The 24536-nt window shown below is 56.9% G+C and overlaps 2 protein-coding genes and 1 long non-coding RNA gene across 3 annotated transcripts; 1 reads left to right on the top strand and 2 right to left on the bottom strand.

Annotated features, from left to right (window-relative positions):
- Window positions 1–1927: 1927 nt before the first annotated feature.
- On the bottom strand, window positions 1928–12572 carry MYL9 (myosin light chain 9). The gene is made up of 5 exons (XM_066978399.1): window positions 12455–12572; window positions 11394–11467; window positions 5934–6137; window positions 4062–4223; window positions 1928–3870 (listed from the first exon to the last, which is right to left on the bottom strand). Exons 3-5 carry the CDS (start codon window positions 6115–6117, stop codon window positions 3698–3700), a joined length of 519 nt encoding a protein of 172 aa, XP_066834500.1. The 5' UTR covers window positions 6118–6137; window positions 11394–11467; window positions 12455–12572; the 3' UTR covers window positions 1928–3697.
- A 2785-nt stretch (window positions 12573–15357) lies between these two features.
- On the top strand, window positions 15358–19945 carry RAB5IF (RAB5 interacting factor). Its single transcript, XM_048048954.2, has 4 exons — window positions 15358–15573; window positions 16609–16712; window positions 18540–18669; window positions 19337–19945. Exons 1-4 carry the CDS (start codon window positions 15445–15447, stop codon window positions 19376–19378), a joined length of 405 nt encoding a protein of 134 aa, XP_047904911.1. The 5' UTR covers window positions 15358–15444; the 3' UTR covers window positions 19379–19945.
- Window positions 19946–20304: 359 nt separating this feature from the next.
- On the bottom strand, window positions 20305–24536 carry LOC136786497 (uncharacterized). Its single transcript, XR_010825357.1, has 2 exons — window positions 24219–24536; window positions 20305–23650 (listed from the first exon to the last, which is right to left on the bottom strand). It is a non-coding gene; the product is annotated as an uncharacterized lncRNA (long non-coding RNA).

Below are 24536 nucleotides of genomic sequence, written 5' to 3'. Positions count from 1 at the left end.
TAGAAGTGGGAAGAATTCCCACGGGGACAGCTGAGAGAGCAGAGCTGCCACCCAGAGCACCCAGCAGTGCTGCTGGGCCTGCAGCCAAGGCTGGAGAAATGGGCTGACAAGAACCTTGTGAAGCTCAGTGAGGAAGAATGACCCCAGGCACCAGCACGTGCTGGGGGCACAAAGCTGGAAAGCAGCAAGGCAGAAAAAGACCTGGCTTTGAACAACCCGGTCTGGTGGAGGTGTCCCTGCCCATGGCAGGGGGTTGGAACTGGGTGGGCTTTAAGGTTCCTTCCAACCCAAACCGTTCTGTGACTCTGTGAGCTGAGCTGACCAGGAGCCAGCAGTGTGCCCTTGCTGCAAAGAAGGTCAACAGTGTCCTGGGCTGCATTAGGCCAGGAATAGCCAGCAGGTCGAGGTGCTCTTGTCCCTCTGCGCAGCACTGGTGAGGCCATGTGTAGGGTGCTGGGTCCAGTTCTGGGCTCCCCAGTGCAAGAGACATGGAGCTACCAGCTCTAGGTGGCCCTGCTTGAGCAGGGGTTTGGACCAGATGATCCCCAGGGGACTCTTCTCACCACAACCATCCTGTGATTCTGTGATTAAGAGGGTGGCTTGGTGGCAGCAGGCACTGACCACCGAGGAGAAGCCAGGAAAGGAAGTATTTCAGGGTGCTGTGCTGACTTGAAGCTTCTTGGAGCTCCGAACGCAGGAAAGGCAGCAAACAGGCGTGGGGGGGGGGAGTTGCCAGATTGCTCTGGGTGTAGGCAGAGAATCAACTCCGCTAAGCAGAAACAGGCTGCAGCCGCTGGTGAGCCTCATGAGCCAAAATCCAGGCAAAGCTGCTGGCATCAGGAATCAGTGGACGTGATGACTGCACCTCGGAAAATGATCAAAGTCCTTCAGTGTCAAGGGAGGAGGCAGGAGACTGGGTAACCCAGCAAGGAGAGGGGAAAGAAGCTGCTACAGGTTGACCCCCAGAAATGTATTCTTAAGTGTCCCTGCCCCAAGCAAACACTTCTGAAATTAAATGTCTAGTTTTGTTTTTGGGGGTGTTTAATACATTTGAAAAAACTGTTTATATTTTTTTATGTTTATTTTTAAAGAGAACATCCCCTAGCAGTAAAGCCCGGGAACCTTTCACAAGAGAATAGTTTGGAGGTTTGCTGATGTTTCGTTCTCCCTCTGTGGATGAAGTGGCTTTGACCAAAGTGGATGAAAAACATTTGGGGCATGCACAGCTGACAGCACAGAAGGCAAACAGCCCCAGCTGCTTGTGTTGGTGACAAAGCACAGAAAGGGCTCCGAGCATTGCTGATAGAAACCCATCCACAAGCTCAGGAGGCAGCACAGGAGATGCAAAGGGGAAAGGGTTGAAGGATCCAGTACCCAGAAGCTACTTCTGCACCACTCTGTAACCAGCACAGCCCCATTACATGTGTGCCCTTAGTTCCTTTTTCACCTAGTTTAAATCAATCTGCTTTAGTAAATTAAGTTCCTTGATGTCAAACCTCCCTGGTGCTCTCCTCTGAGTGCTCCCAGCTTGGCTGGATCTTTTTTATACTCAAGGTGTGGGGGACACAGGAACTGAGACAATGGCCAAACAGCACTCCCTCTTGGAATCCTTTCTTCTCCTAGTAATTCCTAGTATGTGATTGTTTTTTTTGTTTTGTTTTGTTTTTTTCTTCAACAGCTGTTGAGCTCTTCCCTTTCCTTGGGGCTGCCCCTCGCCTCCTGCTGCTCAGTGTGACACACCTGGAGCCGGGACATTCCGGCTGTGAAGCTGGGGCTGATCTTCTGCACTTTACATCAATCCACCCCCAACAGCACCTGCCTTTTGGTGCCGCCGTGCAGTCTCGTAAGGCCCTCCGCAGTCCTGCACGGCAGCCCCATCTCTGTGTGCTCCACCTGCAAGGAGCTCCAGCAGGCGGGGGAGGCAGGATGCCACCTTGCAAAGCACAGATTTATTCTTCCCATACACAGCCCTGTGTCCACTAACAAGGTTTCTCTACTCTGCCGGCAGCAGGGTTGAGGGGTAGCTTCTGAGAATCAGCTCTGAGATCAGACCTGTGAGTGGACGGAGCCACTGGCCCCGTGACGTCTGTGGGATGTTCACTTTGACATACAGCTCAGTGAAGAAGCTTTTTAAAAAGCATCCTGCCCTTCAGCAGCCTTCAGGCCTGGGACTTCGCTTTGGAAGTGGAAGGACTGCATGTTTTTCCCCAGTATGCAAAGCATTAGGGAATAAATAGTGCCCGGCTTTGCTTTGTGAGCCTGGAGGTAGGCTTGTGCCTGGCTGCTGCTGCAAAGCACAAGCCCCCCTGGGAGAGCTTGGCCTCCCCTCTCCGTGCCCCGATAATACGGCTTGTGCTTCCTTGCATTGGCAGTGCCTGGAAAGCAGAAGCACCAGGACCCGAGGACAAGCTCTCAAACCATGGGCCATGTCCCAGGCGAGGACATGGCCCCAGGCCTGGCAGGTCTGGGGGGGGTGGCCGCCAACCCCAGTCCCATATGCTCCTGGGGCGCCGCCAGCCCCATCCGAGCTCTTCTGGCAGCTGTGCCCTGGGCACCACCTCGCCAGGGTTTGTCATCACATTTCCCTCCTCATCCTTTGAAGGGATGGAGATGGAGTGACCTCCAGCAGCACTGTAGATTTGCAATGTAGGAACCCCCTTATCCCCTCCCGCTATGTCAGGCTGGCGTTAATTAATCAAACCAACGGGACAAACAGCACAACAAAGCTGACTGCTGAGGAAGGGCTGGCAGCGCAGGGATCATGCTGCCTCAGCAGTCCTGGCTTAAACAGGAGTGTTGGCAGTGGGCACGCGATGATGCTGGGTGCTTGAAGAGAGGGGAGGGGAGGAGAGGAGCGGAGCAGAGAGGAGAGGATTCCTCCCTTGGATCTCAGTCCCTTTCCTCTGCCTGTCCCAAAGCACAACTCCCTTCCTCCTATCAGCAAAGGCAGAAAACGATGCTTAAGCCAATTTTGCACAGACGGGTTGGGAATGATTTGGCTTTAAAACAGGGTGTCATCAGGAGCAGACCCCAGTGGGCAAGGGCAGAGGCAGGGGGATGTGGTGTGGGAGCCGGAGGCACGAGTGGCCCTCAACCCCACATCTGAGCGGCACGGCACCAGGGCTGCGCTGGTCAGGGAGGGAGCCACGCAGCACACTGTTGTGTTACACCATCAGACTTTATAGGCTGCTTCAGCTTTCTGAATCCCTCAAATCACAGGCTCTAAAGCCATAAAACAGCCATAGAAGAGGAAACAAAGTGTTCTTTTTTTTTCTTTCCTAAAGGAAGGGAGTGTGGGAGGTAAGGGGAGAGCTTCTTTCTGCATCAGGTCCCCTGGACTGCACTGGTCTGAGCCAGCCAAAATCCCCACCGGCCAGTGCTCACCTGGGCTGCTTGCCCCTGCCCTAGGACCCCCTCTGCTCCACGGGGAGAGCAGCTGCTTGGTGGGGATGGAGCCTGGCTGGGTCCTGGGGGCTGAGCCTGCAGGCGGGAGAGGCGATGGGAGAGGACGGATGTGCACGCAACGGTACGGTGAGGGGAGAGCTTCCTCCAGCAAGGGTGCAGTGCCACGTGCCAGCATCGGCACGACATGGAGCAGGGTGATGTCCTGGCCGGGGGGAAGCCTGCTGTGGGGCTGGGCAGCAAGGGGACAGGGGCGCAGGCAGCGTGCACAGAAGGCAGGGAGCAGCTCTTGGCACTAATCATCTTTGTCCTTGGCCCCGTGCTTCAGAATGCGGGTGAACTCCACGTAGTTGAAGTTGCCCTTCTTGTCGATGGGCGCCTCCCGGTACATCTCATCCACCTCCTCATCGGTGAACCTGTCCCCCATGGTGGTCAGCAGCTCACGCAGATGGTCCTCATGAATGAACCCTGTGGGGATGGATGGCAGGGACTGCATCAGCACAGGAGGGCAGAGGGGTGGCCAGGGACCTTCACTGCCTCCCCTGGAGGCTCCCTGCTGTCCCACTCCCAGCCCTGCACCTGAGACAGGAGTAGCAGAGCCCATGGCCCACGCTGCTCCAGAGCTGCCTGTGGGCTGTCCCCAAAGATTTGGCCTGTACCTGATGCCTCCTCGTCGAAGCAGGCAAAGGCATTGCGGATGACATCCTCTGGGTCGGTGCCGTTCAGCTTCTCCCCAAACATGGTGAGGAACATGGTGAAGTTGATGGGCCCTGGTGCCTCGCTCATCATGCCCTCCAGGTACTCGTCGGTGGGGTTCTTTCCTGCCGGGCACAGGTGGTGGTGTGGGTGTGGGGCCCACCCTCCCTGCAGCACCCATCCCATCCCATCCCATCCCATCCCATCCCATCCCATCCCATCCCATCCCATCCCATCCCATCCCATCCCATCCCATCCCATCCCATCCCAAAGGTCGGCCCACCAGGGCAGTGGTCTGCCCCACGCCTGTGCTGCCACTGAGAAATTCAGCTGTGGGAGACCAGTGAGAACTTTTCCTTCTACAGGCATAACCTGCCTGAACTGACCACATCCACCTCAAGGTGCCCTTGAGATGCGCCTGGCGACCCCTGCTGCTAACCCACCCATTTGGGCTGGAAGAGGGGCTGCAGATCCCCCCACCCCAAACACCTTTTCAACACCACTCCCGGCAGCAGCTTCCCTTTCCCAGGAGAGCAATGGGGCCAAGGGGCAGGGGCATCACTCCGAGGCGTGACAACCCCCAGTCCTCCTCAGTTCTTAGTGCCCCTGTCCTCTGCTGGGTGGGAGTGGGGAGAGCTGCCTGCCAGCAGCCATCAAAGACGAGTTTGGTGGGGCCCATTCACCCACACCACGAGCAATGGTTTCTGCAGCACCTGCTACTGCTGTCTCAGCACCTCTCCCCATGCCGTCCCTGGCCCCTCTCTGCCTGACTCTGTGCCGGAGGCAGTACTGGGATGTCCCAGGCACGGTTTGGTCTCTGCTGAGTGCAGCCTTAACGCCCACATGCCCCTCAGTGCACGGCCCCTCTGCTCTGGGATCTTTCTCTCCCAGGCAGTACCTTCAGAAGGGGTCCGGCCACCACGCCAATGAGCGACAGACCTCGCAGTGTGGTGCTGAGGCAGCACAGGGCCAGGAGTGGGACGGCAAGAGGGGACGGGCTCTGGGTGGGCAGCGTGGCCAGGCCCGCAGGTCTCGACCAGCCGCAGCTCTGGGCTTGGCACCATCCCCGAGAGCCCCCCGTGCCGGGTGGCCGCCAAGCCAGAGCGGGCAGTGCTGCTGGGAAGCGTGCATCTTCCCAAAGCTGCCAGCTTGGTCCGCGGGCTCTGCCTGCCCCAGAGCCACCGGGACGTGCCTGCCAGCGCAGACACAGACCTCAGCCGGCTGCAGCCGGTGACCTGGGGCACGGCTATCTCCTGCGTGGGACCCCACCACCCACAGAGGGACCCACGGGGTGACAGGCTGGGAGCCCCCTCCCCTGCGCAGACTGCCCCCCACTGCACCAACCCACCCAGGCGGGCCAGCACAGGGAGCAGCCTGTCCTGTCACCCGGGCTGTGAGCAACAAAAGGGCTTTGTTCTGCAGTGGAAAACCCCAGGTGACATCTTGGGGTGACACTACTCAAATTCCAGCCCCTGGCTGTGGCTGGTGGCTGCTCCTCATGTAGAGCTTCTCCATCCCCAAGGGAGGCAGGGACTTTTTCCTGACCAGTGAACGTGGCTCTAAGAGCAACAGCCTAGGCTGCTGTCCTTAGATGCTTCCACAAATGCACTTTCTAAGGTCAACTAGCGCCAGCAGAGGAAGTTCCCCATTTTTACGGCATCAAACTGACCCAAAGCAGGAGGGCTGTGCCCCAACACCACCCCAACAGTGGCTCAATGCAGGCAGTGACCAGGACTCCTTGCAAGGCACCGCGTACCCCCAGCAGCAGTCCCTGCTGGCCGTTAAGAGCAAAGGGGCTGAGGGATACGCAGGGGACCAGGGAAGGGTCTCCTCACCCATGGAAGCCAGCATGTCGTGCAGATCCTCCTTGTCAATGAACCCGTCGCGATTCTGGTCGATCATGTTGAAGGCTTCCTTGAACTCCTGGATCTGCGACTGATCAAACATGGCAAAGACATTGGAGGTGGCGCGCTGCGGGCGCTTCTTGGTGGTCTTGGCTTTGGCACGTTTGCTGGACATCTTGACGGCTGGGGTGGTACCTGCAGGCAGGACAGGGGCATCAGGGGTCTGTGGGGAAGCAGAGCCCAGGGAATGGACACAGCTTCCCCTTCTGGCTGTGCAAATAGCTGCTCACCAGGTCCGTGCCTCAGTTTTCCTGGCTGTGACACAGTTTGGCTATCTATAGTGAGATAACACAGTCGCAGAGTGGGGCACAGGGACAGATGAGACTCAGGCTCTGCTTAGTCCCCTGGGAAGTCCCAAGGGCAGGCAGCTCTCGCTGTCCCCCTTCCCGGCGTGTCCCAGGGCTGTCCCCATGGGCTGTGGGCAGAGCTCCCTGCCCACGCCCTCAGCCCCCACACCCACATGCTGCCTGTCCCCTTCATCCTGGTTGCAGGGAAAGATGGTGAACCCAACGCCGCATTGGATTCGGTCTGTGAGGGCACCCAAGGGTGCTTTCTAGGTGCTGCCTTGGGTTTTGGGGCAGGGCCCCCCCCTCCTGGAGGCCGCCCTGGGGTGAGCAGGCACAGCTGCCCTCGCCCCGTGCCAGAGCAGCCTGTGCCTTGCAGGGCTGGGGGCTAAGCCAGAGCCTGGGGTTATCGGCTGCAGGCGCATTCCTCGCGTGCTGCCACTTCCCTGCCTCCTCCCGCCCCGGCTCCAGCCCCCCTGCGCAGCCCCCCCACCCTTGCTCTGCCCAGCACCCCAGGAGGAACCCCGAAATGCAGGGAGGGGAACGCCCAGGGGGGTCACAAGGAAGCAGCTGAGGGCAGGTGGGGTCGGAGGACCGGTGCGGTTGTTACAGGCAATGAGCAGCATGAGAAGGGAACAGGCTGGGGGGCAGGAAGGGAACAGCAGCGAGCAGCTGGATCCACGGGATGATCAGCTGGATCACCCTCTGGCAGCTGGATCCCCAGTACGAATAGACAGACCCGGGGGGAACTCAGACAGGGAAATATGTGGCCCAGAGGGGATGGCAAAGGGGACAGCGGGAATAGTGACAGGGTGAAGCAAAGAGCCATTTCCCAGCAGCGAGAATGATCAGAGACAGTACCTGAGCCCCTGAGCGGTGGTTTGGTGTCACCGCCCATGCTGCCAGGCTCAGTATTTAAGACCTTGCATCACGGTGCTGGGGGCCCAGCCCTGATTCCTACAGGTTGCTCTGCAGCTCTGGCTACCTCTGGTGTTACCCAGGGTGAGGATGCTCAGACCTCTCCCAGCCAAATCCCGTTAAGTGAAACTCAGCAAGCAGCTGTCAGGGACAAGCCTGGCACGAGGACACTTCCAGCGTTAGCTGCCAGCTCAGCATGGCCCTGGGAGAAAGCCTGGGGTGACAACAGAGATCGTGGCCACGACAGAGATGCTGCTCAGATTCTCAAATTTCTATTGTGGTCAATTCTAACTCACAGAAAGACCCATGCCTCAGTTTCCCCATCTGGGGCAGGGAGTCCATGCCTGCTGCAGGGTGGGGAATCAGAGTTAACAGACTATGAATGAAGCTCCTCGGGCGAAGAGCAGAATATTTTTGTAACTGTTGTGCACCCCACGCCTTTGTGGGAAACAGTGCCTCTGGGCTCCTGCCTTTTCTGGCAGGGGACACGAAGCAGCTGAGGACCACGTCATGTTGCATTAAGCAGCACAAAGCAACAACACCAGCGTGCCTCTGCCAGAAGCCCTGCATAGACGCGCTGGCCACCCCAGGAACGCTGCTGTGGGCTCCGCTTTCTAACTGGGTCCTTAATGCTGATACCTCAGAAGTCACAGGGAGCGTCCTGCCCAGCGGGACCAGAGCGAGCAGCCTTTTCTCGCAGCTGCACAGCTCCTGCCAGCCCTTCCCAGGCTGTACCTGTCTTCCAGCCGTTTCCCTGCCTCACTGTGTCATCTCTTCACTACCCTCGCTGCTACCCCTCCTTTGAGGCTGCAGAGGTGGGGGTTGGAGCACACCCCCCCCAGCTGCAGTCCCCAGGTTCCCCTGGCTGGGCTGTGTGGGAAGGAGCCCCAGTGGCTGCAGGCACTGGGATGGAAACGCCACTGCTCCCATCTCCCTCCCCTCCACCACCTTTGCCTGCCCTGGCTGGCACCCAGCACCTAACGCCACTCATGAAATCACTTCAGATTGCCCCAAAACATTCGATCTTTTCCCAGACATTTGCCACCAGCCTGCTGAGGAAAGCAGCATCACCAAAGAGCCAGGGCATGCCCACGGCTGTGTGGGCAGATGACAGCCCCGTAGCCCTTCTGCCCACTGCTTCCCCCGCCCTGCTGCACCGCAAAGCTCTTTGCAGTGGCACAGCCCTTGCCTGGGTACCCTGCCACACAGCAGCACGTGCTGCCTGCCCCCAGCAGTCACCTGGACAGCAGCGTGGGCATCAGCCTGTGCAGGGAAGTTCAGCTGAGCAGCGTGATTCACCTTAATCTGCTGCAGCGGTCAGAGCCAGCAATAAAAGCTCTGGTGCCAGTCCACGGCACTACGCTGCAGCTCAGCCGGCACCGAGCTTCCAAAACACAGGGAGTTATTAGCAGAATTATTAGCAGAAGACTAGAGAAATAAACAGGAGCTTTGCTCTCACCGCAGGAATTAGTATTATCAAGATATTTACCCTGCCCCAGCTGTGAGCAGTGAGCATGAGCACAGCTTGGCACACTCCCCTGAGAGATGGTTCTCGTTAGGGGGATTAAGCACGATTTGGGCAGCACATGGTTTTGCTGTTCGATTCTGCTGTTTGATCCAAAATATTCCCTGGAAAGATGCTCAGTCCCAAGGACAAGCTCAGCTCCTAATCATTTTATTTCTGTTTTTAGCAAAACTCCTAGGCACCAGCTGTGACTTGGAAAGGGACTTTTTTGGCTGGGCACAGGGAAAAGCGCCCCTGCCAGGAGGCAGAAGTGATTTGCAGCCAGGCCTGATGTGCCGCGGGCGATCCATGCCCTGCCGGAGGCTCGATGGCTCCGCCACCCTGCTCCGCACACCCACACAGCTCCAGGGCCCCGCTGCAGGGCTCTGGCTGGCCAAAAAACCCAATGGCCAGACTGTTTTGTGGCCTGGCCACAATGCCTTGCATGCCTCGGTGGCCTCAGGCAGGCCGAGCCAGTCTGAGCACCCAGCTTTTCCTCGGCAAAAAGAAGAAACACACGATGGGTCCTGCTCCTCCAGCCCCGGTGAAAGGCCCACCCCGGCTGCTCGAGCCCAGGCCCTGCTCGCTGCTGGCAGCGGAGGCAGGGAGGTCAGCGCTGGGGTGGGACCGCAGCTCGCCTGCCGTGGAAGCCACACACCCACCACGTTCACCCTGCCACCAGCTGCCCTCGCCCCCTTGTCCTTCTGCCCCCTCTGCAGCCAAGCGCTGCCCCTGTCTCCTGCGCTGCTGGGCTTGGGCCTTGAGAGTCAGCCCCACGCAGCCACAGGGCTGCCTTGGAAAGCTATTAAATAGTTGCAGTTTCAAAGAGAAAGCGCCACAACTCGCTGTTGTCGGTGAAACAAGCCACCATACATTTCCTCACTGGGAAAAAGGAAGCAACTTCACCCCGATGCCGTTTCCTGACCATGCTGGGGAGGGCACGACAAGCCAAAGGCACGTTTCAGTGCTGCCAGGAGGGACCTCCACCTTGCAGCTGCAGCACAGCCCAGCTGTGGCCATGTGGTACAAACACGATGCTGTCTACTTGTGTGCTGGGTGCCACGTTTCCCAAGGGTGGCTCCTCCAAGGCTTGGCAGGCAACTGCAGGAGCTCTGTCCGGAAGTGCTGACAAGGCTTCAGCTCTGCACGGGGCTGCTGCAAGATCTCCAGCATAGCTAGAGAGGAAAGGACATCATCTCCATGACATCCCGGCACCCAGATGCACAATGTATGTGCATTGAGTGTGGATGCTTTTGGGCAGGCTTCATAGGATAGGGGGAAGGGCAATTCAAACAGTCTGAACTGCTCCACAGGACATCCCTGCGGGGATAAATGATGGCCCCTTTGAAAGACTGTGGTTAAATCTCTGCCCCAAGACTCTTCCCAAGGTTAGTTGCAAGTAGCAGCAAGCCAGAACACAGCTGCATTTACCAAGAGGTAAGTATGCTGGGGGACTGAGCAGCGAGCAGCTCATCTTCCCTGCTGTTAGAACAGCCTTTTTCTCCTGCTAGCCCTGGGATTTAGCATTGCTCAGCTCTGTCCTCACTGCAGAGCTGCCGGGGGGGGGGGGGGGGGGGGGGGGGCAGTGCCAGGGTGAGCCCAGGAGCTGCAGCAGGATCCTCCTGCACTGCTTGGCATGGCTGGAACAGAGACGGGCTCTTCTCCTTTATGACCTTAAAATCATCAGATCATTAAGGTTGGAAAAGCCCTCCAAGATCATCTGGTCCAACCACCCCCCTACCACCAATGTCACCCCCTAAACCATGTCCCTAAGCACCAGGTCCAACCTTTCCTTGAACGCCCCCAGGGACGGTGACTCCACCACCTCCCTGGGCAACCCGTCCCAATGCCTGACTGCTCTTTCTGAGAAGAAATGTCTCCTCATTTCCAACCTAAACCTTCCCCGTCACAACTTGAGGCCGTTCCCTCTAGTCCTATCGCTAGTTACCTGCGAGAAGAGGCCGACCCCCAGCTCCCCACACCTTCCTTTCTGGTAGCTGTAGAGAGCAATAGGGGAGACCGTAACACAGATGGGCGGGGAAGAGGGAGCTTGGAGCATGGGGAAAGCAGAACCTGAGCCCCAGGCTGTGTCCCCCAGACCAATTGCAGCCACCAGCACTAATGCCAGTGAGCAGGATTTAAGTGCAGATGGAGCAGGGCAGTGTTGAAGAGAAAGAGCCAAGTGCACAGGGACAAGGTCCTCACAGTGACCCAACCTGACACGGAGGCCCCGGGGCTGGATAGCAGCAGGGGAAGAGCCCTGCAGCACACAGGTCCCACCCCTGTCCCTCTACCCCAGCCCGGCAGCGCCAGGCACAGCTCGGCTCCTCTGGCAGAGCATGAAGGGCTGGAGGCTTCTGTAGCTCTGATCATTCTGGGGTAAGAGAGAATGGCACGGTTTCTGGGCCAGCTCCTTCCCACCACATTTAGGGGACAAGGGCATCACCATGCCTGTGTGGCACAGACAAGCCCTTCCGAAGCACACCTGCTGTGGCCACTGGGAGAAGACCATGCAGGGACGCTGACAGCACATGAAAGCCCCACCACCCATCACCCTCCTGATGCTCACAGGGGCTGGGAAGGAGAGGGCATCTCGGGAGCGTGGGGCAGGAAGCCTTTGTGGCATTTGGCAGAATGTGCCCTGGGCTGGCTTTGACATTTTCCCAGGAGAATTAAGGGGCTCACCTTGGTGGGAGAATCTGGCCTCAGGACGTCAGAGGGGGAGGCGACCGCAAACTCCTCCTACAGCAACACAGAGCCTGCCAGAACACAGAGTGACGAGAGGAAAAAATTCAAGTGACTGAAGAAACCAACCATCTTTGGTAAGCAGCGCTGGTTGTTGACACTTCGGGATGTTCCGTTCCAAAGAATGCTGCTCCAGCCACTGCTTTCTCTTACACGTCGATGTTTAAGAACCTCCCTGGCTTTTATCACATCCATAACACTTTGTACCAAAAAGGCATGCACGGAGGGAAGCAGCTGAGTGGAAGAAGCCAAGAGGACCTCAAGTTTTCACGGGCAAAACTACATAAGACACAAAGTTCCTCTGGATCTGAGGGAAAAGAGCTAAATAAAGCTTTTCTGCCTTCCAACAGTTTATTGCCTCAAGTTGCTCACAGGTCACTTGGGACAGCTCTGGAGCGTCATGCATGCATCTGGATTCCGGCTCTGGCCGTCGGTAAAGGCTTGCGGAGGGGAAAGCAGCTGATCCGCCCGGGAACAGCTCTCACTTAACGGCGGCGGGGGGAGCCACGGTCGGGCAGCACGGATCAGCTCTTGCAGCTCTGCCATCCCGGGGCGGGGGGGGGGGGGGGGTCCCAGCTCCAGGTCAGTGCAGTTACCAGGAGCTTTGCTCAGGACCGTCCCTCGCCTTCCCCGGCTGGGACATCCCGGGCAGGGGCCCCGGGGGCGAGGCGCTCCCCTCCTGCCGGACCGCAGGGGCGCACCGGGGCTTCTCCTGCCGCTGCCTCGGCCCCCCCCACCCCGCGGCGGGGCCCCGACTGCCCCCTCCCCGGCCCTCCGCGTCCCTCCCGAGCCGCCTCCGGCCCCGTCGGGGGCTGCCCCATCGAGGCCACCCCCGGCTCCCTCCCGCCCGGTCCCGCCCGCCCCGTCGGGGCTGCCCGCGGCTCTCCAGGGGCCGCCGCCGCTCTCCGGAGCTCGGAGCCGGGGGAAGGGGGGCGCAGCCCCGGCCTCCCCGGCCCCCCCCCCCCGACGGCCGCCCCCGACGGGCGGAGGCCGCGCCTCACCTGGGCCGGAGCGGGGCAGCTGCGGGGCCGGCGGCGCTGCTCTGCCGGGGCCGGCCGGCGGCGGGGCCCTAGGCGCGGGCGGGCGGCCGGGGCGGTGCCGGGCCCCTCGTCCCGCCCCGGGCGGCCCGGCTCGGCCCATACAAGGCAGAAGAATGCGGCGGGGCCGGGGCGGCCTCGGACGGACGGGCGGGAGGCCCACGCGTGCCGCTGGCCGCGGGGGGCTCGGGGGGGGGGGGCCGGGCACGGCGTGGGTGCAGAGGCCGTGGGTGCCCGGATCCGCGCGGTGCCGTGCTGCCGGGGCCGGGGCATCGCCCGCCCGGGGGCCGCGGGGGCCGCAGGTCTCGGTCCCCTCCCAGCGCCCCGCTGCTGCTCAGCCCCGCGGTCACGGAGCGGCCGCCGGTGCCGCGGGCTCCCCGACAGCGTGTCCGGGGGGGGATTTGCGCATCGCGGGGGGCAGAAGTGTGCCCGCGGGGGAGCGGGGGCAGAGGGGGAATCGGGGAGCGTTTCCGAGAGGGGCTCGCCCGGCCCGGAGCGGGTTTGCCCCGACACCGCCCGCAGGGGGGGTCCGCGCCCCTCCGCGCCCCTCGGGCGCTTCCCGGCGTGGCGGAGCCGGGGCGCCGGGGGCCGCCGTGGGGCGACGCGCGGGAAGAGCTGCCACGAGCCGTGGTTTACAAATTAACCCTCCTGTGGGGCACCCATCTGCAGGGAGCCCAGCAGAGCGCGGGGCTGCGCGGAGTCTTTGCTGAGCCTGAGCTCCGTCTGGGGCTTTCCCACGAAGTTTGCCTTTTAAAGAAAAGGAGGGAAGGGAAGGGAAGGGAAGGGAAGGGAAGGGAAGGGAAGGGAAGGGAAGGGAAGGGAAGGGAAGGGAAGGGAAGGGAAGGGAAGGGAAGGGAAGGGAAGGGAAGGGAAGGGAAGGGAAGGGAAGGGAAGGGAAGGGAAGGGAAGGGAAGGGAAGGGAAGGGAAGGGAAGGGAAGGGAAGGGAAGGGAAGGGGAGGGAAGGAAAAAGAGAAAAGAAAGGAAAGGAAAGGAAGGAAGGAAGAAAGAAAGAAAGAGAACAGTCTCAGGAGGCAGAGAGCCTGAGCTGCCGCCCCATGGCTGCTGCTCCCGGTTTTTTCTGTGCATCCACCTCAAACACATCAGCGTCTGTGCAGTACCCGGGAGCGTGGTGGGGAAGGAGCCGCCCCTGGCCATGCACCCGCTCCCTGCAAGTGAGCAGGCGCCGCACGGGGGCTGGGGGCAACGAGGAAGCAGGACGGTACTGGACGTGGCAGCTCCTCGGATGCTTTGCAGCCTCTGCAGCTGCGTGCACATAAGGAACTGCTGCTGGAACACCTGCAGGACTCTCCTTCATCCCTTTCAACCCTTCCCAGCTTCCCCTTCCTCCTCTCAGTGCCCTGGGCTCCCTGTGTACTCTTCCTCTGCCAACACGTGTCCCTTAGCAGGGAGCCTGTTTGTACCTCCACATTTTCTTGTGTCACCTCTCTTCTGCATCCTCCTTGTTCTTTCAAGTTGTGATTTCACTTGGTTTTCTCTCTGGACAGCAGGTCAGGGAATGGCGATGGGGTAAAACAAAACAGTTTTTTAGCATGTCAGTTTAGATCTGTTCTCTGATCCAGGCATTTCATCATCATGCAAATGCTTCTGCCTTGGCAAAGTGGCATGGGGCAGGAGCACGAAGCTGGGGATGCTGAGACTCAGCACACAGCACACGGCCTGGAGTCCTGGAAGAGATCAGCTGTGGTGTCCCTCATCGCTTCCGCTGTGCTCCCTGACCATCCCCATCACAGCGTGAGGGCACAGAGCAGGCTGCCATGTCCCAAACACCTGAGGAACCCCAAGGGCAGCAAGGACGGAGCGGGGTATGTGAGCCCTGGCCCCTCAACAAAGGACTCTGCCATAGTGGGGATCAGATACAAAGGTTCCTGTGGGAGATACAGCAATGTCCCCCTTCCGTTGGGTGTCACCTCCCTGCTGGTGTGACAAGGGTCCACTGACCTGGACCAGCCTCTTAGGCTTGCAGCAAATGCCTGAGAGGTTGGGCATGTGCTCAGGGGCCTGGTAGCTGGGACAGTGCTGGGAAGCCCGCAGGTATCTTGCAAAATCTGTGTTTAAAATACACGGCAGCAGCTGGAAGCGATCAGAGCTCTGGGACAAGGACTCGCCTGCCTACTGTGAGCAGGTCAGGTAGGCCCGCTCCGTTCCCTAAGATTCCCAGGTCCTGCTGAAATCATCGGCAAGGCCGCTGTTGCTGAAACCCTTAGTCCTGCAAACGGAGAGCCACGAGGCTCCTGAGGCGCTCCCGAAGCGCCGGGCCAGGCATTTGCTGGTTTGCGCAACAGAAAACGTGCGGGACCTTGGGCCTCCGGCTTGGTAACGGGGCCAGGAGGCAGCGAGCCCCGCCACGCCTCGGCGTGCGGCCGGAGCCGCGTACGGACACGGGGGCCGGGGAGCTGAAGGAATGGCGCCCCAGGAAGCTCCTCGCAAGACCGAGGTACCGCCGGCAGGGTCGCACGGCGGGGCGGCAGCCCCCAGCAGCGCCCGGCGGGGCCCCGCGGCACCGGGCGCCGGGAGGCGGCCGCGCTCGGGCCCGCGCGCACAGCGAACGCGATCGCTTCGCTCGCAAGCCCCAACCCGGGCGCGCGCGTGCCCGCGCCCTCCCCCCCGACCAGCCGCAGGCCCCGCCCCCAGCCGCAGGCCCCGCCCCCAGCCGCAGGCCCCGCCCCCAGCCGCAGGCCCCGCCCCCAGCAGCAGGCCCCGCCCCCAGCCGCAGGCCCCGCCCCCGCCCCGCTAGCCCCGCCCCCGGGCCCGGCGAGCTCCGCGCGGCGGGCTGACCCCCTTCCCCCGCCGTAGGGGGGGCGCCGGCCTCTGCAGTCACGTGCCGCTCCCTCAGCGCGCCGATTGGCGGGGAGCGGGCGGGCGACGGGCGCGCGGCGGCCGCTTCCGGGCCGGGCCGGGCCGGGCCGGGCAGTGCCGCGGCGGCGGGTGTGCGATGAGCGGCGCGCGGCGCAGGGAGGAGCCGCCGCACGCGCAGCAGCACGCGGTGCCCGACGGCGGCGCGGGGCCGCGGGGCTCGGCCTGGGGCAGGGCGCTGCGCAGCGACTCCGCCTGGCACGACAAGGTGCGGGCCGGGAGGGGCCGGCCCGGGGGGGGGGAGCCCCGGGACCGGGAGGGGGGCCTGGCCCCCGGGCTTCGCCCTCCGGGGCGGGAGCGGGCGTGGAAACGGCGGCGCCCCCGGCAGCTGCTGTCGCGCGTGGAGCCTGGAGGGGTCTGAGCCGCTCGGCCTCGTCCCCCTCCGGTGACGCGGGCGGGAGCTTGGCGGTTAGCACGGAGCAAGGGCGGGGCCGTGCCGGCGGCTCGGGGCCCCCCGGCCGTGCGCCGGAGGCCGAAAGGAGCCAGGAATCGGGCGGCTGAGGGGAGCGGCCGCGACCCCGTCTGACGCCGCGCCTGGCCCTCACCGCCGGGCAGCTTCGCGCCTTCCGCGGTAAAATCGCGACGGCTGGCGGCGGGGTGCGGTGGCAGCGCGCCCCGAGGGGATGGGCGGGCCCGTCCTTGGCGACGGTCGGAAAAAAAAAAAAATCCCGGTCGGGGGAATTTTGTATAAAGGCCGAGTCCGCGCTGTGCAGCTGCAGCGCCCAGGGTTGTGTCAGCGCCGCGGGCAGGCGGGAGCGACCACCTCGCTGCTGCTGGGAAGCGATCCCGGGGCGGTTATCGCGCCCCTGAGGTCGCGGGGCCTGGTGCTGGCAAGAGTGCTGGCCGCTGGCGGCGAGCTCTGCTGGGTGGGAGAGGGCCCGGGGCACCGAGAGCGGCGCCAACAGCCTCAAAACTTCCAAGAACATTTTACGCATCGTTCTGATGAATTTTTACAGAATTGAATCTTTAGCAAACAACGACATTAGATGCTGCTTTGTTGCTGCCGCTAGCGTGTTAGAGGACAAAGCCGTGTATTTAATCTGGAAGCAGAAATGTCCAGGGTGCGTGGCACCATAAACTGCTTTATTTGCTCTGACTATGATATGTTATGTACAACTTCTAATGGAGTAATGTTCAGTGTCAAAATTTCGCTTGTCAGTCATGTGATGGCTTAAAAAAAAAAAGAAGAAAAAAAGAAAAACGTAATCAATGCCAAAATCTTTATTTTGCTTTATCTCCTCAGGATGAGTTTTTAGATGTGATCTACTGGTTCCGGCAGATCATTGCAGTTATTTTGGGAATCATCTGGGGAGTAGTTCCTCTGAAAGGATTCGTGGGAATAGCAATGTAAGGTTTATTTCCTTTTCTGTCTCATGTACTTTCCCACATTTGGACTTTACTTCTTGTCTGTTTTAAGGTTGTGTTATAAACAGTGGAGTGGCCAAATGCAGTGTCTGTGTCTGCCACATGCCTTAAATCTGGCATCGCATTCCAGACTGTTATTTGTCATGAACTTCATACTAATTACAACATGTTGTCATCAGCCTCTTTCTCTATCCTTGACCTAAGTATCGCTTTTTTTCTTCTCACTTTTTTTTGATATATTTGCTTATTCTTGTTAAAGAGGGGTGGAGCTGGAAGCAGGGAATAAGAAGCTCAATTGACTTGTGAAGTGGCCTGCTCCCGTAAATGCTTCTAAGGGCTTTAAGAAGTAAGGCACGTGGGGGAAAGGGGTGGCAGTCCTCTTTGAGTCAGGAGCCATCCCTGGAGAGGAGGCTCTGGTAGTAGACAAGAGGGGCAGCTTCTCCTTGAAAAGCGTCTAGAAGGGTGCGTGCACATCACACCCCCACCAAGACACGGGATTTGTGTCACCTTCCACCAGGCTGCAGTGAGCACTCTGAGTTATGAAACAAAAGTGTGCTTGGCACTGGCACGCACCAGTAAGCCTTTGGAGGGACACCAGGGGTGGAAAAGCACAGCCCTTCTCTCCAAACTTTGTGAGGGGGAAAAAGTTCTGTTTGCTCTCAGGTGTATTGGTTTGCAAATGTCTCTGCCTAGTCAAGGTCTCCGCTCCTGCATGCCCTAGCTATGGCAAGGAAGTGGAGGGAGAGTCTCTAAGAAAAAAAATGAAATTTGAAACTGATGGACATGTGCTGTAAAGCTGTGGTGCTTTAACAGGAGCTCAGTAGCTACGTGCACAGTTAAATCTGAATTGCTCCTGGTAAGAGATGTGGAGTGGTTGGGAAGCATTGTTCTTACTTAGTCATCCATTAATTCATGAGACACCTTCAGGCACATCGGCCAATTCCTGGGCTAAACGTTAGAAATAAAAGCGATGCGGTGTCAGATGGGAAACTCAAACCTTCTAGAACCGTGTCCATGTTTTTTCTGTGGTATGCAGTTGAACAGCTGCTCACAGCTTGCTGCTAGTCTTTGAACTTGCGAGTCTTCCAGTATTGCCTTTCCTACACAGTTTTCTTTCCAGGAAATGTACTCATTTCTTCTCAGGTTGTCTCAGCCCTAAGCTGGGGTGGTATAAGTACAGACTGTCCTAACAAAAAAATGGGGCCTCCTATTTTTTCTTTCCATTGCAGCATAAGTCTGTTGGCACAGACTACAGAGCGTAAGAGAGTACACACAGAGTGTACTAAGACTTGCCTGAAGTTGAACCCCAGTGCTATGGCTCTGAGGGTGGTACGGAGCCTTCAGTTCTCATCTCTGGCATGCGGTCGTGAGACACTAACAAAAGGGTTTAACACTGGGCGTAGAGCCTAACACTCTTCCCTTTTGGCAGCCTCAAGATCGAGGAGTGCATGAAAGGAAATTGGATTCTGTGTTGGAGCAGGACTGCTGCGTACCTGTAGCAGAGGAAAACTTGCAGGGTTTGCACATCTGCTGCTATTTCCAGCTTTTGATTACTGTCGGTTGACTGCTCTCAGTCCTGTTTTGCCTTGTGAGGCGAACTTCACCCCACACCAGCATGCTATACAAGCTGACTTGGAGGAGCTATTGGAAGGAAATCACCGAGCTGCCTGGGGAGAGTTGCAGGAATGGTGTTCCCTTTCACTTGGTCTGTGCTGTGTACAAAGGATACTTCATATGTTGCTCTATGGTATATTGGGTATCTGCAGTCTGGGTCCTGGAAAATGATGGTTCCTAATCTCTTTCTTCCAGATTCTGTCTGATCAATGCTGGTGTTCTGTATCTCTACTTCAGCAGCTTCCAGCAGATAGATGAGGAGGAGTATGGTGGCACATGGGAGCTGACAAAGGAAGGATTCATGACATCTTTTGCACTGTTTCTGGTAACGTGTCTCACTTTAACTTGATTTGTGAATTGTGTTGATAAACTTTGTGAGGGAAAAGGCCTGGAAGAAAAGCAGGTGAGCTGGGGCGCTGGTAGAAAGAGATGTGTCAGTGTCCACTAATCAGTGAGATTGGTGGGGAAGAGAAGCCTGAAATCTGTTGGTTATGAAATAATACAGTATTAATGCACGGGATTTCAGTGTCAGAAAGGAAGTGAGAACGGACTGCCACGTTTCTGCATCTACCACGTTTATGCCATCCCTTCCTCTGTCTCAGATACACTGCTACCCTGTCTTAGCAGTTTCATCTAGGTATACCCAAACTGGTCTAGATAATACCAGCTGATGTTTGGGGTTCTCTACATTTTCTCCTGTTACTGCCCTTCCACAAGTCCCTGAATATGCTCATGACTTGATTTGGTGGTGTTTCTAAATCTCTAGAGAGACTGTGATGGGATTTACTGTAGATAGGTTAGTCACTCTGGAAGCCAATTGAATGGAACGCCACCGTTTGTGGTGTACGGTGACCCTAATATACCTGATCCAATGTCAAAGCTAGAATTCAGTCCCCAGCCCTCAGCTGAGGGCAAGGCCTAAGGCTTGTTTTCAGTGTTTTAACCCTTTTCAGAGGCATGAAAACAACTTTCCCTTCCTTTCCTCTCCACAGGTTGTTTGGATAATCTTCTATACTGCCATCCACTATGATTGACACAGTCTGCAGCTTTTGTCTGTTAAATCAGTTGTCAGTAAATCAAGAAGATTTTAATAAATCATAATCCCTGGCAGACTGGTGGGAAGGTTGGGGAAGTCAAATCAACTCCCTTCTGTACCAGCGGTCTGATTAGAATGGAAGAGCCCCAACTCTTCTGCTGGAGAAGCCAGTCCATCTCCGTTTTATATACCTGTTAATTACTGGAACTATTAAAAAGCCATTGGAATCTTTGGAAGCAGTTCAAGACTGTTCAGATTTTGAACTTTCTGCAACTCTAGCCAGTAACTGTATTGTTGTCCGTTGGGACTACAGTATCAAACTCCTGTATGCTGAAGGTTGTATCTGTTAATTTAATGTATGTATGCTCCTTCGTTTGAAATCTGTCATTACATCCTGACTTGTCTTCCATTTGTTGTCCTTTAGACAGACCGTTTTTAAAAAGTGATCGTAGGGTACGTGGGAGGAAGGCACTGCAGCATCCAGGATATGAGTTCAGTGGCTGTCCTCAGCATGTTTTGTAGTAATCAGATCTGATTTGATTAAACAGACTGTGTCGTTACCATTTCTAATAGTTTTGTTTTACTTGCAGATCATTTGTTCACCAGAATTTTCAAATGCTGAAATGTCTTCTTTGCTGAAGACAAATTTTTAAGCTACTTCGCTAGAATGAGTTGTGATTAATTTGGTTAGTGAATGTTTAACTTGTGAGATGTGTTTGGGAGGTTTGGAAACAGCACTGCATTCTGCTGGCCTGACTGTGAAGTTGCCAGCATTTACCTCAGAGCTCAGCAGTCTTGAAGAACAGTCATTCCGGAGGTACACTTTTAATGTTATGTATGTAAATTCTAATATTTTTTTTTAATTCTTGATTTCAGCTGGCTTCAGATGCTCTGTGCTAATTAATGCAAGAGACGAACACACAGTTGAGGCAGCTAATATCTTAAATGCAGAATTAGTAGCTTGCAAATCAGGCACATTCAATATACAGTGCATTATCTCTGGTTTGAGGGGTGCTCTTTGAGTTGGTCACTTCATAGCTCAGTTCTTCCCTAGTTTGTGGGAATTTGTGCACCAATGGGGGAGTAGTCTCTGCTTTAAAATGTTTGTAAGGCCCTGTATTTCAGAAATAGGTCTTGGGAAGCACGCACAGTCCTCACTTTTGTCAGAGGATCTTGCAGTCTAGCTGCCGTGTAGTCCTCGTTTTTCTAAACAGCTCGTGCTGCACCCAAAAAGAGTACTGACCTAAAGCTGCCTTATAGTACGGAGTTGATAGTTTTGGTATGCTTTTGGTGAAAGTCTGTGTTACTGCCTTGTTGGCGGAAGTCCAACAGCTTGGTTCTCAGATGTGACTATGCAAAGTCAGGGATCTAATTCTCTGAGTGCTGAGCTGGGGCTCCAGAACCACCCACCTATGCAGGCCTCCATTCTTACCAGGGAAAATGCTGTCTGTGTTTGGTGAAAAAGACGCACCTGGCTATCCTAGATCCTTGGGATGCAGAGGGAAGAGTGCAATAGCAGACAGCTTCTGCTATGTGAAAGTTGCCAATTTAAATGATCCCAAACAAAAACTTCTGTATTTGCTCTCCCCATCCCCAATCTTTCTCAACCTTTCAGTCTGATGCTTTCAGCTGAAATAAGAGAAAAAGAAAGCATTAATCTCCCATGAGAATTACATAGCCTGCTAGTTCTAGGTCACCCTTTGCTACTGGCATCGTTTGCATCTTAGCTGTTCTCAGCCATCAGTAACATCACTGTATACTTGAAATGCTGTAATAAATGTGGCCTGAATAATCCACTGTGGAGCTTCTGTATGCTCTGGTCTTTGAAGTTCTGCAAAATGTTGGGAGTGCGGGATTCCGTTAAGTGTTTTAATTTTGGTAAATATTTTAGCTAGCAGTTCTCTGAGATTCTTAGGTCTCTTGTATTGTAGGCTTGACTGCAATGCTTTCAGAAGTGGTTAGAAACATTTCTAGCATAAGTAGGTAGCTAATGCTTGTATCCATGCTTTAAAGGGTGGTTAAGAAGGTTAAGCCACACATTGCCTCTGTATAAGCTGTTCTGCCTCTTCAGCCCCTGCATGCTGACACACAATTGTGGCAGAGCCACTGCTGCATTGCAGCATGCCCCTGTCTGTCTGGTCCAGTGCATGACTTCAAGCACCACTGTGAAACCTGCAGAGTGAAAGAGTAGAAAACAGGAGAGTTGCGTATCTGCCTTTCGCCTCTATTCCTCAATTGCTCACAGCCTCACCAGCTAAGTTTCTTGGTCTTTGCAGTTCTCTACTATTCTGCTGGACAGAAGCTGCCAGCCTGAGCTGAGGAGGATCCTCTGTTGAGGACTGTGACCACGTGGAAGAGACATTGGTTTCTGTCTCTCCTCGAAGCTCCTGGTAATTTACGTTGGTGACTGCAGTTGCTAAATGGCAAGTTTTTAATCTCTTAAGGTTTCTGCTTTAAGGAGTACCTCAGTGGCTGGAAGCAAGTTCCTCTAGTGCTGGTCTCTAAGGGAACTAAACTCATGGCATCTGCCCTGAAAGAACTTAGGTCAACTTTAAGAAGCCCAAGGGGATGGGGCAGCCTACAGAGTGGAGCTGAGCATCTTTCAGTGATGAGCACTGTAAAAACAAGGTATTTTTGCAGAGCCTCAGGGGACTGACAGAGGAATGGTCTAGGAGAAAACATGAAGGTGACAGTATGAAAAGCAGCAACAGCCGGGAGGAGGCAGTGCAGTGGGGTTGGGCAGCACCGTTGTGCTCAGCAGTTCTGGTACTGGCACGATGAGCATGCTTGCTTTGCTCTCCCCACTCCGTGAAGAATGGGTGACTGAGCTGATGGCTGGTGGGAGTCTGCTGCCGTGGAGCTGTGACTAGTGGTGGAAAGGAGTCAGAGCGCTAAGCTGTGCAAGCTGCAGCTGTTGGGACACAGTTCCATCAGCAGGCCGCATCCTTCAGGGTCCACATGATGGTGCAGAGAGGAGGCTGTACTCCTTGCAGGCTCTGTGAAACTCACTGCTGGATGCAGCCCTGTAGGAATATCGCTTTGGCTCTCAGCAAAAAGCTGTGGGTCCCTGGCAGGAAGGAGGAGGAGGAAGATATTCCCTGACTTTATTGCGAGGTGAGGAGCTGGTGTGGAACTGGCAGAGAAGCTTTTTGTGGTCTTTCTAGAGCTGTCAGGCCCTAGCTATAACAGCTGCTGTCAATGTGCTGTAGCTCTGCAGTGGGTATGGCTGAGCACACAGCATGGCGTATGTTTGTTATCTGTGGTTTTCGTCCAGCTAAGGAATTTTACTGCCATCACTCTGTTTAACGGAGCTTGGGATGTCCTTAAATCAAACTGTCTGTTGAGGATGGAGCACACTGATGAGGTTTCAGAGTCTCTGTCTGCTCCATGGAGGTGTCATCTGCATTTTCCCAGCTTGATTTCCAAGCTTGCAAAGGCTGTGCTTGCAGCTTGCTGGGATTCATCCATATGCAGGTGACAGAGATTACTTGGTTTGGTTCACCAGCAAACACAAGACTAGTAGAGGCCAGAGTTGGGTTGGTCTGGGCCAAGCAGGGTCAAGAAAACCCAAGAAGTGTGAAGTAGAGTTATGTCTTCAAGCACTGTTGAATCATGTCACAGACCAGACAACTGGGGATGATACTCACTGAGAACTTCTGGGGCAGCAGGGCTGCTAATGTGGTGAAGGGCCTAGAGGGGAAGGCGTACGAGGAGTGGCTGAGGTCACTTGGTCTGTTCAGCCTGGAAAAGAGGAGGCTGAAGGGAGACCTCATTGCGGTCTGCAGATTCCTCATGAGGGGGAGTGGAGGGGCAGGCGCCGATCTCTTCTCTTTAGTCACCAGTGATAGGACCCGTGGGAACGGTGTCAAGCTGCAACAGGGGAGGTTCAGGCTGGATATCAGGAAAAGGTTCTTCACCAAGAGAGTGGTCATGCACTGGAACAGGCTCCCTAGGGACGCAGTCATGACACCAAGCTTGTTGGGAGTTTAAGAAGCGTTTGGACTGTGCTCTTGGTCATATGGTCTGAATTGTTGGGTAGACCTGTGTGGTGCCAGGAGTTGGACTTGATGATCCTTGTGGGTCCCTTCCAACTTGGGAGATTCTATGATTCTGCTTCCTAGGGTGTTTAATTTCAAGATGTCTGTTAATACTCTGCCAGGCAAGTGAGTGTAGGAGGATGCAGTATGCACAAAGCTCCCAGCCTTGGAGAAGATGCTGTGGTGGGGAAGGGACCACCTCCAACTCCTGGGGATGGGAAGACTGGAGAGATCTGTGAAAACAAAGCAGGCTGAGACTGGCTTGCAAAACCCAAACAATCCTCCCATGAGCCTTTATCTGGTTGTGCCCATCATCCCCTCAGGCTGCTGGAGAGCATGAGCAAAACCACTGCCGCAGCAATGGTTAGGTTTGCATCTGCCTGCATCAAGGAGCGTTAAGCAAACCAGGAGAGCTTCTTGTGTGTTTGAGCCTGAGAAGGGCAGGGGGCATTAGCTAGCTCCTTGGAGGCAAGTAGGACACGTACCTCAAGGGACTTCCCAGAGCCAAACAGCCCATCATCACTCGACATGTTCTGTTTACAAAAGCAGTGGATGCCCAGGATAAACTGGGCAAAGGATGAATTTTGCAGATTGAGCAGCTAAGCAGCATGTGTCAAGCTGAGAGAGACAGTCCTGTGTCGTCATAGGGGCACAGGGCACTAGTTTGCGCAGTGTTTCGGGCAGCCTAGAGCAAAACCACCTCTTCCATCTTCCAGTTATTTCACTGCTATTTTTTAGGTCGGCCACTGGAAGCAGTGAGGAAGTGCAGGGGCCGCATCCCCCTCCGGCCTTTGCACTCACCTTCCTGCGGCAAAGCCGCCTTACGGCGGGGCGCGCCCCGCTCCGGCAGCGCTGGGGGGGCCCTCTCTGAGCCCCGGCCCAGCCTCTCGCCCCTGCCGCTGGCCAGCAGCCCCTCGGGCGCCGTGCACCGGCCGCCGGGAGCACCGAGCCTCGCCTGGCGGAGCGGGGGCGGCCCCGGGCCTGGCCGGGAGAGGCTGCGGCCGGGCTGCGCTCCTTCGCCGGGGGGCGCGCGGAGGCTGCTCCGGGGCCTGCCCGGGGCCCGGGGGGGGGGGGGGGGGCGCTGCCGAGCGGCCGCTGCGGGGAGCCTGGCGGGGCCCG

This window comes from Anser cygnoides, chromosome 16 (assembly GCF_040182565.1).
Source record: "Anser cygnoides isolate HZ-2024a breed goose chromosome 16, Taihu_goose_T2T_genome, whole genome shotgun sequence".
Lineage (NCBI taxonomy): Eukaryota > Metazoa > Chordata > Aves > Anseriformes > Anatidae > Anser > Anser cygnoides.
Note: the sequence above shows the minus strand (reverse complement) of the source record. Positions and strands in the feature narration are given on the sequence as shown.

What these genes read in the sequence shown, in the direction of transcription:
- MYL9 (XM_066978399.1), bottom strand. Translation starts at nt 6,117, where the DNA reads ATGTCCAGCAAACGTGCCAAAGCCAAGACCACCAAGAAGCGCCCGCAG. An exon ending in CGACATGCTGGCTTCCATGG is followed by an intron (nt 4,224 to 5,933) that starts GTGAGGAGACCC and finishes TGTGCCCGGCAG; the next exon opens with GAAAGAACCCCACCGACGAG. An exon ending in CTTCGACGAGGAGGCATCAG is followed by an intron (nt 3,871 to 4,061) that starts GTACAGGCCAAA and finishes CCATCCCCACAG; the next exon opens with GGTTCATTCATGAGGACCAT.
- RAB5IF (XM_048048954.2), top strand. Translation starts at nt 15,445, where the DNA reads ATGAGCGGCGCGCGGCGCAGGGAGGAGCCGCCGCACGCGCAGCAGCAC. An exon ending in GGATTCGTGGGAATAGCAAT is followed by an intron (nt 16,713 to 18,539) that starts GTAAGGTTTATT and finishes TCTTTCTTCCAG; the next exon opens with ATTCTGTCTGATCAATGCTG. An exon ending in CATCTTTTGCACTGTTTCTG is followed by an intron (nt 18,670 to 19,336) that starts GTAACGTGTCTC and finishes TCCTCTCCACAG; the next exon opens with GTTGTTTGGATAATCTTCTA.